At 47.7% G+C, this 13,512-nt stretch overlaps 1 protein-coding gene across 1 annotated transcript; it reads right to left on the minus strand.

Annotated features, from left to right (window-relative positions):
• Positions 1 to 717: 717 nt before the first annotated feature.
• LOC141489503 (uncharacterized) lies at positions 718 to 13,004 on the minus strand. The gene is made up of 19 exons (XM_074190090.1): positions 12,867 to 13,004; positions 10,848 to 11,737; positions 10,591 to 10,793; positions 10,300 to 10,383; positions 9,073 to 10,101; positions 8,785 to 8,913; positions 8,442 to 8,691; positions 7,950 to 8,093; positions 6,951 to 7,880; positions 6,411 to 6,749; positions 6,123 to 6,266; positions 4,834 to 6,053; positions 4,462 to 4,671; positions 3,858 to 4,419; positions 2,689 to 3,656; positions 2,468 to 2,542; positions 2,033 to 2,402; positions 1,493 to 1,831; positions 718 to 1,348 (listed from the first exon to the last, which is right to left on the minus strand). Exons 1-19 carry the CDS (start codon positions 13,002 to 13,004, stop codon positions 718 to 720), a joined length of 8,655 nt encoding a protein of 2,884 aa, XP_074046191.1.
• Positions 13,005 to 13,512: the final 508 nt, after the last annotated feature.

The raw sequence follows: 13,512 nt of genomic DNA on the forward strand, positions 1-13,512 counted from the left end.
GCTTAGGACTGAGAATCTAGTCCACTATATTTTGGCTCAATCATTATTGATAAATCATAATATTGTCAACTGACAAAGGAATTCCATAAATTGAGTTCTCAAATGAAGAAAAACCTCATTATTATGCCAAGCACCTAAGAAACTTTCTAATTTAATCCCCTAATCAATCACAGAACATTTTAGCTCCTTTCATTTAGTCATCTCACAATATCCTAATGAAGGAATCTAAGCTACATTACTAAAAGGCTTAGCTAAAAGAAATCAAAAGTAAATAAAAAGAAAATGCTATGTTGAATGATAAAAACAAGATAGCATTGATTCCACATGTAAGAGTTATGAGGAAGGAATGGGATAACTTGCCTTATTCATTTCTTTTCTTATATCATTGATCATTTTTCTAAAGGAAGTTAACTGAATAAGACCATAAAGGCTGGAGGATATTATAACTGTCAGGAAATATGAAAGGACTACTGAGAAAATGAAAAGATTGACTTCCTAAGGTGATTCATATGTCATAGAAGTAGTTTAGAAGTTTATAGTAGGAGTACATGTGTTAACTAGGAGAGGAAGATGATACAAGAACCAGAGTCAGAAATAGTTTTGTAAGAGAGAGAGCACCCTATGTTCTTCTGAGGCGGATCTATGTCTCTGAGAGGAGGGATGACCAGAGCCTGAACCTTGTTTATCTGGGCAAGAAGGCTGACCAGATCTGGACATTTAAAACCTAGAATCAAAGGATGAGTCATAGCCAGACTGTGAGCAAGGATCTGACCCTGATCGAGAATCCAAACCAGAACAGGAGTCAGAGTCAGTGCCAGAACCATACTGTTCAGGGCTTGAAGACTGCTTGGAAACGGAACTATGATGTTGCCCTCCAAAATTGCTCGATTTTCCTACTGAATGAGAACCATGCCCCTTGTTATTAGAAGACTGACTTGAAACAGACCCATACTGACCGGAGTCAGAGTCTGAGCCTGAACCTTTTCCAGTACCAGAGCAGGATCCAGACTCGGAGCCAGAGCCAGAGGTGTGGTGGCTAGAGTATGAAGACTGCTTGGACCCAGAATTATGACCTTGTCTATCATGACTGCTTGAACTGCCTCGTGAACTTGAGCGATGTCCCTTGCTGCCAGAGGACTGACCTGAGCTAGAACCATACTGACTAGAGCCAGAGCTTGAGCCTGAGCCTTTGCCAGAACCTGAGGAGGATCCAGAGACAGAGCTAGAGCTAGATGACTGTTTGGAACCAGAACTATGTCCTCGACCCCCACGACTGCTAGACCTGCCACCTGAACTTGAGCGATGTCCTTTGCTGCTTGATGATTGACCTGAGCTAGAACCATATTGACTAGAACCAGAGCTTGAGCCTGAGCCTTTGCCAGAACCTGAGCAGGATCCAGAGCCAGAGCCAGAGCCAGAGCTAGATGACTGCTTGGAACCAGAACTATGTCCTTGTCTGCTACGACTGCTTGACTTGCCTCCTGAACTTGACCCATGTCTTCCAGAGCTGGAGGAATGGCCTGAACTAGACCCCTGTTGTTTAGAGCCTGAAGAGTGATGTGTGCTATATTCTGAGCCAGATTCAGAGCCTGATTCAGAGCCTGAACCAGAGCAGGAGCCAGAACCAGAGCCAGAGCTATATTGACCAGAGCTAGAAGATCGTTTTGAACTAGAACTATGTCCTTGTCCTCCACTACTGCTTGACTTTCCTCCTATACTAGAGCCTTGTCCCTTGCTGCTGGAAGACCGACCTGAACCAGATTCATATTTGCCAGAGCTAGAACTGGAGCTTGAGCCTTTTCCAGAACCTGAGCCTGAGCCAGAGCTAGAGCTAGATGACTGCTTGGATCCAGGACTATGTCCTTGTCTCCCATGACTGCTTGACCTGCCACCTGAACTTGAGCGATGTCCTTTGCTGCTTGATGATTGACCTGAGCTAGAACCATATTGACTAGAGCCAGAGCTTGAGCCTGAGCCTTTGCCAGAACCTGAGCAGGATCCAGAGCCAGAGCCAGAGCTAGAGCTAGATGACTGTTTGGAACCAGAACTATGTCCTTTTCTTCCACGACTGCTTGATCTGCCTCCTGAACTTGACCCATGTCTTCCAGAGCTGGAGGAATGGCCTGAACTAGACCCCTGTTGTTTAGAGCCTGAAGAGTGATGTGTGCTATATTCTGAGCCAGATTCAGAGCCTGATTCAGAGCCTGAACCTGAGCAGGAGCTAGAGCCAGTGCCAGAAGTAGAACCTGAAGCCTGGTGAGAGCCAGAACTATGTCCTTGTCTCCCACGACTGCTTGACCTGCCACCTGAACTTGAGCGATGTCCTTTGCTGCTAGATGATTGACCTGAACTAGAACCATACTGACTGGAGCCAGAGCTTGAGCCTGAGCCTTTGCCAGAACCTGAGCAGGATCTGGAGCCAGAGCCAGAGCCAGAGCTAGAGCTAGATGACTGCTTGGATCCAGACTATGTCCTTGACTCCCATGACTGCTTGACCTGCCACCTGAACTTGAGCGATGTCCTTTGCTGCTTGATGATTGACCTGAGCTAGAACCATATTGACTAGAGCCAGAGCTTGAGCCTGAGCCTTTGCCAGAACCTGAGCAGGATCCAGAGCCAGAGCCAGAGCTAGAGCTAGATGACTGTTTGGAACCAGAACTATGTCCTTTTCTTCCACGACTGCTTGACTGCCTCCTGAACTTGAACCATGTCTTCCAGAGCTGGAGGAATGGCCTGAACTAGACCCCTGCTGTTTAGAGCCTGAAGAGTGATGTGTGCTATATTCTGAGCCAGATTCAGAGCCTGATTCAGAGCCTGAACCTGAGCAGGAGCTAGAGCCAGTGCCAGAAGTAGAACCTGAAGACTGGTGAGAGCCAGAACTATGTCCTTGTCTCCCACGACTGCTTGACCTGCTACCTGAACTTGAGCGATGTCCTTTGCTGCTAGATGATTGACCTGAGCTAGAACCATATTGACTAGAGCCAGAGCTTGAGCCTGAGCGTTTGCCAGAACCTGAGCAGGATCCAGACCCAGAGCCAGAACCAGAGCCAGAGCTAGAGGAGTGCTTGGAACCAGAACTATGTCCTTGACTCCCACGACTGCTTGACCTGCCACCTGAACTTGAGCGATGTCCTTTGCTGCTTGATGATTGACCTGAGCTAGAACCATATTGACTAGAGCCAGAGCTTGAGCCTGAGCCTTTGCCAGAACCTGAGCAGGATCCAGAGCCAGAGCCAGAGCCAGAGCTAGATGACTGCTTGGAACCAGAACTATGTCCTTGTCTGCTACGACTGCTTGACTTGCCTCCTGAACTTGACCCATGTCTTCCAGAGCTGGAGGAATGGCCTGAACTAGACCCCTGTTGTTTAGAGCCTGAAGAGTGATGTGTGCTATATTCTGAGCCAGATTCAGAGCCTGATTCAGAGCCTGAACCAGAGCAGGAGCCAGAACCAGAGCCAGAGCTATATTGACCAGAGCTAGAAGATCGTTTTGAACTAGAACTATGTCCTTGTCCTCCACTACTGCTTGACTTTCCTCCTATACTAGAGCCTTGTCCCTTGCTGCTGGAAGACCGACCTGAACCAGATTCATATTTGCCAGAGCTAGAACTGGAGCTTGAGCCTTTTCCAGAACCTGAGCCTGAGCCAGAGCTAGAGCTAGATGACTGCTTGGATCCAGGACTATGTCCTTGTCTCCCATGACTGCTTGACCTGCCACCTGAACTTGAGCGATGTCCTTTGCTGCTTGATGATTGACCTGAGCTAGAACCATATTGACTAGAGCCAGAGCTTGAGCCTGAGCCTTTGCCAGAACCTGAGCAGGATCCAGAGCCAGAGCCAGAGCTAGAGCTAGATGACTGTTTGGAACCAGAACTATGTCCTTTTCTTCCACGACTGCTTGATCTGCCTCCTGAACTTGAACCATGTCTTCCAGAGCTGGAGGAATGGCCTGAACTAGACCCCTGTTGTTTAGAGCCTGAAGAGTGATGTGTGCTATATTCTGAGCCAGATTCAGAGCCTGATTCAGAGCCTGAACCTGAGCAGGAGCTAGAGCCAGTGCCAGAAGTAGAACCTGAAGCCTGGTGAGAGCCAGAACTATGTCCTTGTCTCCCACGACTACTTGACCTGCCACCTGAACTTGAGCGATGTCCTTTGCTGCTAGATGATTGACCTGAACTAGAACCATACTGACTGGAGCCAGAGCTTGAGCCTGAGCCTTTGCCAGAACCTGAGCAGGATCTGGAGCCAGAGCCAGAGCCAGAGCCAGAGCCAGAGCTAGAGGAGTGCTTGGAACCAGAACTATGTCCTTGACTCCCACGACTGCTAGACCTGCCACCTGAACTTGAGCGATGTCCTTTGCTGCTAGATGATTGACCTGAGCTAGAACCATACTGACCAGAGCCAGAGCTTGAGCGTGAGCCTTTGCCAGAACCTGAGCAGGATCCAGAGCCAGAGCCAGAGCCAGAGCCAGAGCCAGAGCTAGAACTAGATGACTGTTTGGAACCAGAACTATGTCCTTTTCTCCCACGACTGCTTGAACTGCCTCCTGAACTTGAACCATGTCTTCCAGAGCTGGAGGCATGGCGTGAACTAGACCCCTGCTGTTTAGAGCCTGAAGAGTGATGTGTGCTATATTCTGAGCCAGATTCAGAGCCTGATTCAGAGCCTGAACCTGAGCAGGAGCTAGAGCCAGTGCCAGAAGTAGAACCTGAAGACTGGTGAGAGCCAGAACTATGTCCTTGTCTCCCACGACTGCTTGACCTGCTACCTGAACTTGAGCGATGTCCTTTGCTGCTAGATGATTGACCTGAACTAGAACCATACTGACTGGAGCCAGAGCTTGAGCCTGAGCCTTTGCCAGAACCTGAGAAGGATCCGGAGCCAGAGCCAGAACCAGAGCTAGAGCTAGATGACTGCTTGGAACCAGAACTATGTCCTTGACTCCCACAACTGCTAGACCTGCCACCTGAACTTGAGCGATGTCCTTTGCTGCTAGATGATTGACCTGAACTAGAACCATATTGACCAGAGCTAGAGCTTGAGCCTGAGCCTTTCCCAGAACCTGAGCAGGATCCAGAGCCAGAGCCAGAGCTAGAGCTAGATGACTGTTTGGAACCAGAACTATGTCCTTGTCTGCTACGACTGCTTGACTTGCCTCCTGAACTTGACCCATGTCTTCCAGAGCTGGAGGAATGGCCTGAACTAGACCCCTGTTGTTTAGAGCCTGAAGAGTGATGTGTGCTATATTCTGAGCCAGATTCAGAGCCTGATTCAGAGCCTGAACCTGAGCAGGAGCTAGAGCCAGTGCCAGAAGTAGAACCTGAAGCCTGGTGAGAGCCAGAACTATGTCCTTGTCTCCCATGACTACTTGACCTGCCACCTGAACTTGAGCGATGTCCTTTGCTGCTAGATGATTGACCTGAACTAGAACCATACTGACTGGAGCCAGAGCTTGAGCCTGAGCCTTTGCCAGAACCTGAGCAGGATCTGGAGCCAGAGCCAGAGCCAGAGCCAGAGCCAGAGCTAGAGGAGTGCTTGGAACCAGAACTATGTCCTTGACTCCCACGACTGCTAGACCTGCCACCTGAACTTGAGCGATGTCCTTTGCTGCTTGATGATTGACCTGAGCTTGAACCATATTGACTAGAGCCAGAGCTTGAGCCTGAGCCTTTGCCAGAACCTGAGCAGGATCCAGAGCCAGAGCCAGAGCCAGAGCCAGAGCTAGAACTAGATGACTGTTTGGAACCAGAACTATGTCCTTTTCTCCCACGACTGCTTGAACTGCCTCCTGAACTTGAACCATGTCTTCCAGAGCTGGAGGCATGGCGTGAACTAGACCCCTGCTGTTTAGAGCCTGAAGAGTGATGTGTGCTATATTCTGAGCCAGATTCAGAGCCTGATTCAGAGCCTGAACCTGAGCAGGAGCTAGAGCCAGTGCCAGAAGTAGAACCTGAAGACTGGTGAGAGCCAGAACTATGTCCTTGTCTCCCACGACTGCTTGACCTGCTACCTGAACTTGACTGATGTCCTTTGCTGCTAGATGATTGACCTGAGCTAGAACCATATTGACTAGAGCCAGAGCTTGAGCCTGAGCGTTTGCCAGAACCTGAGCAGGATCCAGACCCAGAGCCAGAACCAGAGCCAGAGCTAGAGGAGTGCTTGGAACCAGAACTATGTCCTTGACTCCCACGACTGCTTGACCTGCCACCTGAACTTGAGCGATGTCCTTTGCTGCTTGATGATTGACCTGAGCTAGAACCATATTGACTAGAGCCAGAGCTTGAGCCTGAGCCTTTGCCAGAACCTGAGCAGGATCCAGAGCCAGAGCCAGAGCCAGAGCTAGATGACTGCTTGGAACCAGAACTATGTCCTTGTCTGCTACGACTGCTTGACTTGCCTCCTGAACTTGACCCATGTCTTCCAGAGCTGGAGGAATGGCCTGAACTAGACCCCTGTTGTTTAGAGCCTGAAGAGTGATGTGTGCTATATTCTGAGCCAGATTCAGAGCCTGATTCAGAGCCTGAACCAGAGCAGGAGCCAGAACCAGAGCCAGAGCTATATTGACCAGAGCTAGAAGATCGTTTTGAACTAGAACTATGTCCTTGTCCTCCACTACTGCTTGACTTTCCTCCTATACTAGAGCCTTGTCCCTTGCTGCTGGAAGACCGACCTGAACCAGATTCATATTTGCCAGAGCTAGAACTGGAGCTTGAGCCTTTTCCAGAACCTGAGCCTGAGCCAGAGCTAGAGCTAGATGACTGCTTGGATCCAGGACTATGTCCTTGTCTCCCATGACTGCTTGACCTGCCACCTGAACTTGAGCGATGTCCTTTGCTGCTTGATGATTGACCTGAGCTAGAACCATATTGACTAGAGCCAGAGCTTGAGCCTGAGCCTTTGCCAGAACCTGAGCAGGATCCAGAGCCAGAGCCAGAGCTAGAGCTAGATGACTGTTTGGAACCAGAACTATGTCCTTTTCTTCCACGACTGCTTGATCTGCCTCCTGAACTTGAACCATGTCTTCCAGAGCTGGAGGAATGGCGTGAACTAGACCCCTGTTGTTTAGAGCCTGAAGAGTGATGTGTGCTATATTCTGAGCCAGATTCAGAGCCTGATTCAGAGCCTGAACCTGAGCAGGAGCTAGAGCCAGTGCCAGAAGTAGAACCTGAAGCCTGGTGAGAGCCAGAACTATGTCCTTGTCTCCCACGACTGCTTGACCTGCCACCTGAACTTGAGCGATGTCCTTTGCTGCTAGATGATTGACCTGAACTAGAACCATACTGACTGGAGCCAGAGCTTGAGCCTGAGCCTTTGCCAGAACCTGAGCAGGATCTGGAGCCAGAGCCAGAGCCAGAGCTAGAGGAGTGCTTGGAACCAGAACTATGTCCTTGACTCCCACGACTGCTAGACCTGCCACCTGAACTTGAGCGATGTCCTTTGCAGCGTGATGATTGACCTGAGCTTGAACCATATTGACTAGAGCCAGAGCTTGAGCCTGAGCCTTTGCCAGAACCTGAGCAGGATCCAGAGCCAGAGCCAGAGCCAGAGCTAGAACTAGATGACTGTTTGGAACCAGAACTATGTCCTTTTCTCCCAGGACTGATTGAACTGCCTCCTGAACTTGAACCATGTCTTCCAGAGCTGGAGGAATGGCGTGAACTAGACCCCTGCTGTTTAGAGCCTGAAGAGTGATGTGTGCTATATTCTGAGCCAGATTCAGAGCCTGATTCAGAGCCTGAACCTGAGCAGGAGCTAGAGCCAGTGCCAGAAGTAGAACCTGAAGACTGGTGAGAGCCAGAACTATGTCCTTGTCTCCCATGACTGCTTGACCTGCTACCTGAACTTGACTGATGTCCTTTGCTGCTAGATGATTGACCTGAGCTAGAACCATATTGACTAGAGCCAGAGCTTGAGCCTGAGCATTTGCCAGAACCTGAGCAGGATCCAGACCCAGAGCCAGAACCAGAGCCAGAGCTAGAGGAGTGCTTGGAACCAGAACTATGTCCTTGACTCCCACGACTGCTTGACCTGCCACCTGAACTTGAGCGATGTCCTTTGCTGCTTGATGATTGACCTGAGCTAGAACCATATTGACTAGAGCCAGAGCTTGAGCCTGAGCCTTTGCCAGAACCTGAGCAGGATCCAGAGCCAGAGCCAGAGCCAGAGCTAGATGACTGCTTGGAACCAGATCTATGTCCTTGTCTGGTACGACTGCTAGACCTGCCACCTGAACTTGAGCGATGTCCTTTGCTGCTTGATGATTGACCTGAGCTTGAACCATATTGACTAGAGCCAGAGCTTGAGCCTGAGCCTTTGCCAGAACCTGAGCAGGATCCAGAGCCAGAGCCAGAGCCAGAGCCAGAGCTAGAGCTAGATGACTGTTTGGAACCAGAACTATGTCCTTGTCTGCTACGACTGCTTGACTTGCCTCCTGAACTTGACCCATGTCTTCCAGAGCTGGAGGAATGGCCTGAACTAGACCCCTGTTGTTTAGAGCCTGAAGAGTGATGTGTGCTATATTCTGAGCCAGATTCAGAGCCTGATTCAGAGCCTGAACCTGAGCAGGAGCTAGAGCCAGTGCCAGAAGTAGAACCTGAAGCCTGGTGAGAGCCAGAACTATGTCCTTGTCTCCCACGACTACTTGACCTGCCACCTGAACTTGAGCGATGTCCTTTGCTGCTAGATGATTGACCTGAACTAGAACCATACTGACTGGAGCCAGAGCTTGAGCCTGAGCCTTTGCCAGAACCTGAGCAGGATCTGGAGCCAGAGCCAGAGCCAGCGCCAGAGCCAGAGCCAGAGCCAGAGCCAGAGCTAGAGGAGTGCTTGGAACCAGAACTATGTCCTTGACTCCCACGACTGCTAGACCTGCCACCTGAACTTGAGCGATGTCCTTTGCTGCTTGATGATTGACCTGAGCTTGAACCATATTGACTAGAGCCAGAGCTTGAGCCTGAGCCTTTGCCAGAACCTGAGCAGGATCCAGAGCCAGAGCCAGAGCCAGAGCCAGAGCTAGAACTAGATGACTGTTTGGAACCAGAACTATGTCCTTTTCTCCCATGACTGCTTGAACTGCCTCCTGAACTTGAACCATGTCTTCCAGAGCTGGAGGCATGGCGTGAACTAGACCCCTGTTGTTTAGAGCCTGAAGAGTGATGTGTGCTATATTCTGAGCCAGATTCAGAGCCTGATTCAGAGCCTGAACCTGAGCAGGAGCTAGAGCCAGTGCCAGAAGTAGAACCTGAAGACTGGTGAGAGCCAGAACTATGTCCTTGTCTCCCACGACTGCTTGACCTGCTACCTGAACTTGACTGATGTCCTTTGCTGCTAGATGATTGACCTGAGCTAGAACCATATTGACTAGAGCCAGAGCTTGAGCCTGAGCGTTTGCCAGAACCTGAGCAGGATCCAGTCCCAGAGCCAGAACCAGAGCCAGAGCTAGAGGAGTGCTTGGAACCAGAACTATGTCCTTGACTCCCACGACTGCTTGACCTGCCACTTGAACTTGAGCGATGTCCTTTGCTGCTTGATGATTGACCTGAGCTAGAACCATATTGACTAGAGCCAGAGCTTGAGCCTGAGCCTTTGCCAGAACCTGAGCAGGATCCAGAGCCAGAGGCAGAGCCAGAGCTAGATGACTGCTTGGAACCAGAACTATGTCCTTGTGTGCTACGACTGCTTGACTTGCCTCCTGAACTTGACCCATGTCTTCCAGAGCTGGAGGAATGGCCTGAACTAGACCCCTGTTGTTTAGAGCCTGAAGAGTGATGTGTGCTATATTCTGAGCCAGATTCAGAGCCTGATTCAGAGCCTGAACCAGAGCAGGAGCCAGAACCAGAGCCAGAGCTATATTGACCAGAGCTAGAAGATCGTTTTGAACTAGAACTATGTCCTTGTCCTCCACTACTGCTTGACTTTCCTCCTATACTAGAGCCTTGTCCCTTGCTGCTGGAAGACCGACCTGAACCAGATTCATATTTGCCAGAGCTAGAACTGGAGCTTGAGCCTTTTCCAGAACCTGAGCCTGAGCCAGAGCTAGAGCTAGATGACTGCTTGGATCCAGGACTATGTCCTTGTCTCCCATGACTGCTTGACCTGCCACCTGAACTTGAGCGATGTCCTTTGCTGCTTGATGATTGACCTGAGCTTGAACCATATTGACTAGAGCCAGAGCTTGAGCCTGAGCCTTTGCCAGAACCTGAGCAGGATCCAGAGCCAGAGCCAGAGCTAGAGCTAGATGACTGTTTGGAAATAGAACTATGTCCTTTTCTTCCACGACTGCTTGATCTGCCTCCTGAACTTGAACCATGTCTTCCAGAGCTGGAGGAATGGCCTGAACTAGACCCCTGTTGTTTAGAGCCTGAAGAGTGATATGTGCTATATTCTGAGCCAGATTCAGAGCCTGATTCAGATCCTGAACCTGAACAGGAGGTAGAGTCATAAGTACCAGTGGTAGATGACTGATTGGAACCGGAACTGTGTTCTTCTGTACCATGCCTGCTTGATTTTCCACCTGACCTTGCGCCATGCTTTCCGGAGCTGGAGGAATGACTTGAGCTAAACCTGTGATGTTTAGATCTTGAAGAATGACCTGAATCATATTTTGTTCCAGATTCTGAGCCAGAGCCCGATTCAGTGTCAGAGTCTGAACCTGAGGAGGAGCCAGATCCATATCCAGAACCGTGTTGGCTAGAGCTAGAAGACTGCTTGGAACCATAACTATGTCCTTGATCTCCATGATTGCTTGACCTCCCACTTGAGCTAGAAGAATGTCTTTTGCTGCTGGATGAATGACTTGAACCTGACTCATGTTGACCATGTTGACCAGAGTCAGAGTTAGAACCTGACCCTGAGCCAGAGCTTGAGCAGGATCCACCACCAGAAGTAGAAGACTCCTTTGAACCGGAGCTTTGTCTTTGTTTACCACTATTGCTTGACCTGATGCCTGAACTTGAACTGTGTCTTCCATATTTGGTGGAATGCCCTGATCTACATCTTTTTTCTTGAAAGTTTGAAGACTGATCTGTATCAGATTCAGAGCCTGACTCTGATCCTGAGCTGTAGTTTCCTGTTTTTGAGGACTCATCACAACTGATACTTTCTTCTTCTCCTTCAAATGTCACTGAATGGCCTTTTTTTTTCAATCCATTTTCTTTTTCTTTAAGTCCATGTTCTTCACTTCTTTTTGATCTATAACGTTTCCCCCCATTGTGGTTTGAGTTCTCTTCATCAGTTTCACATTTTTCTCCTCCATTTATTCTGGAGGGGCTTGTCCTTGATTTTTGTTGCCTTTTTCTTTGTTTGCCTGAGCTTGATGAATCTTCATTTTCATTACTCTTTCCTGGTTTGCTTATATCTGACCCATGATTTTTCTTCTTTGTGCCCTTGCTCTGTGAGCTTGGCAGAGAATTTTCTCTCTCTCTCTCTCCCAAGTCAGACCTATATCTGAGTCTCTGAGTTTCCCTTGATTGTCCAGTACTGGATGTCTCCCCTTCCTCTTCAGTGTTCCTACTTGAAGTACTGCATTCTGCTTCCCCCTGCTTTTGTTCGTCTTCCTCTTCTTCGGTTTCAGTCTGGTCTTCATGATGATCATGATAGAATTCTTTCTTGAAAGTTTTGGTAAATGCCATTGTCAAGTTGAATATCATCAGTAGGAATTCAGTGAAATCTATTCTCCTGTTATGATCTCGATCCAGATTAAGCATGATGATATCCACAGTATCGGAATCTCCCGGATTCTGCACAATAGCAAAATACAAAAAGAAAATCAATGAATCTGACATATAATCCAACTCATTAAAGGAGTTTTTTCCAGTGGTGTATTTTGGTGCATCTAGGTGAACTCCAACCAGTCCCTCCTACCCTGCCTTTTTCCCACTTATTGTCACTAAACAGAGGGCAATTTTTAGAAAATAAACATCATTTGCTTGGTAGGAATACTTGTGGGTAACAGGTTGCACAAATGTAATTTAGCAGAGTTTTTTGGAACTATGATGAATAAAACAGGAACAGGAGACTAAATTTGTATCAAGTCTGGGAATCACGGCTCAATGAACCTAATTGATTTTTTCATCTTTCTTTCTTTGACTTTCAGAAAACCCCCGAATATGTTCTTCCTTAGTTCTTTCATTTCTTCCTTTCTTCCTTTCCCCTGCTTAAATGACTTGGCTGGTGTCACACAGTTAGTAAGTGTTTGTGTTTGGATTTGAACTCAAGTCCCCTGATTTCAAGGCTAGTGCTTTATCTACTTTGCTACAGAGGTGTCTCAAACTTGGTTTTCATTGAATCCCCCAGTGAAGAACTAATGCAAGTTAGAAACTTTTTAGCAATACATGGTCTTAGAGAGTTGCCTCTAAGAAGTTAAGTAGACTTAGAGGTTAAGTGACTTGTTCAGAGTCAGAAAACTAGTATGTCCTATGTTAGAAGTGAGAGTTGAATATAGATCTTTTGAGTTCAAGGCTAGCTCACTATCCACTATGTCACTATACATTGGATATTATCACTTCTAGAAAGCCTTTTATTGGACTCAGAGATGTCCAGAGATTTTAAAATTAGTTCTTTAGGAATTCCAAAGCACTTTATAAATACTCCCACATATTGATCCTCATAACAAAACCATGGGTATGTGCTGCTCTTTCCCCCATTTTACAGATGAAGAAACTGAATCTGAGGCATGATAAGTATCTTGCTCAAAGTTATACCTTGACTGAAGCAGTATTTGACCTCAGCTCCCCCCTTTTCCAGTGTTCTAGTCACTATCCCACCTAATTGCATCTTTTTAGGCAAGGCTGAATATGACAAATACCAAAAAAAGAAAACATTCCTGCCTGTTTTCATAGTTCATTGCATGTAACAGAAAGCTCTCACCTTCAGAATCACCTGTAGCTCATTTTCCAGAAATTCCTTCAGTTCACTTTGGCTCATTGTATCACATTCCTCATCTTCGCCACAATATTGGTAGAAAACATCCAGGATGGTGGTGATGCTTGTCAAGAGATTAGACATCTTGGTGTACAATGTATTTGACCTGGAGAGAGAAAAATGCGATCCCTTGATGTCATTTCTTTATTTCCTTTAAAAGGTCTTAGTAGTAATTATCTAGAATAATATTCTTCAGTTTATTTCCCATCTCATCTCTTTTACCTCTGAAACAGCTTCGTGGGGAAAGAAGGGGTCATTCAATCTCATCAATGCAATGAAACTCTCAGTCCCATTGATCCTAAATGACAAGGTCCTACCAGAAGCTAGGAAATACAGGACTGGAAACAAAAACTGCTCTTACCTAAGGATGGCTTTAAAAGGAGAGGAGAGCAGAAACATGGTACCTTAGCACCTTATAGGTTTCACAATAGTCTGAATTGAATGAAAAGGACCTTAGAGATTATTTAGTTCTCCATCTTCATTTTACAGAGAAGGAGAGTAGGACTCAAACTGTTCAAAGGACATGCCTAAGGGAAGCAGACAGATGAAAGGGAAGGGAAAAAGAGTAAGCACTTTCTAAAGTGCCTACTAC

The sequence above is a fragment of the Macrotis lagotis genome, chromosome 5 (assembly GCF_037893015.1).
Source record: "Macrotis lagotis isolate mMagLag1 chromosome 5, bilby.v1.9.chrom.fasta, whole genome shotgun sequence".
NCBI lineage: Eukaryota > Metazoa > Chordata > Mammalia > Peramelemorphia > Peramelidae > Macrotis > Macrotis lagotis.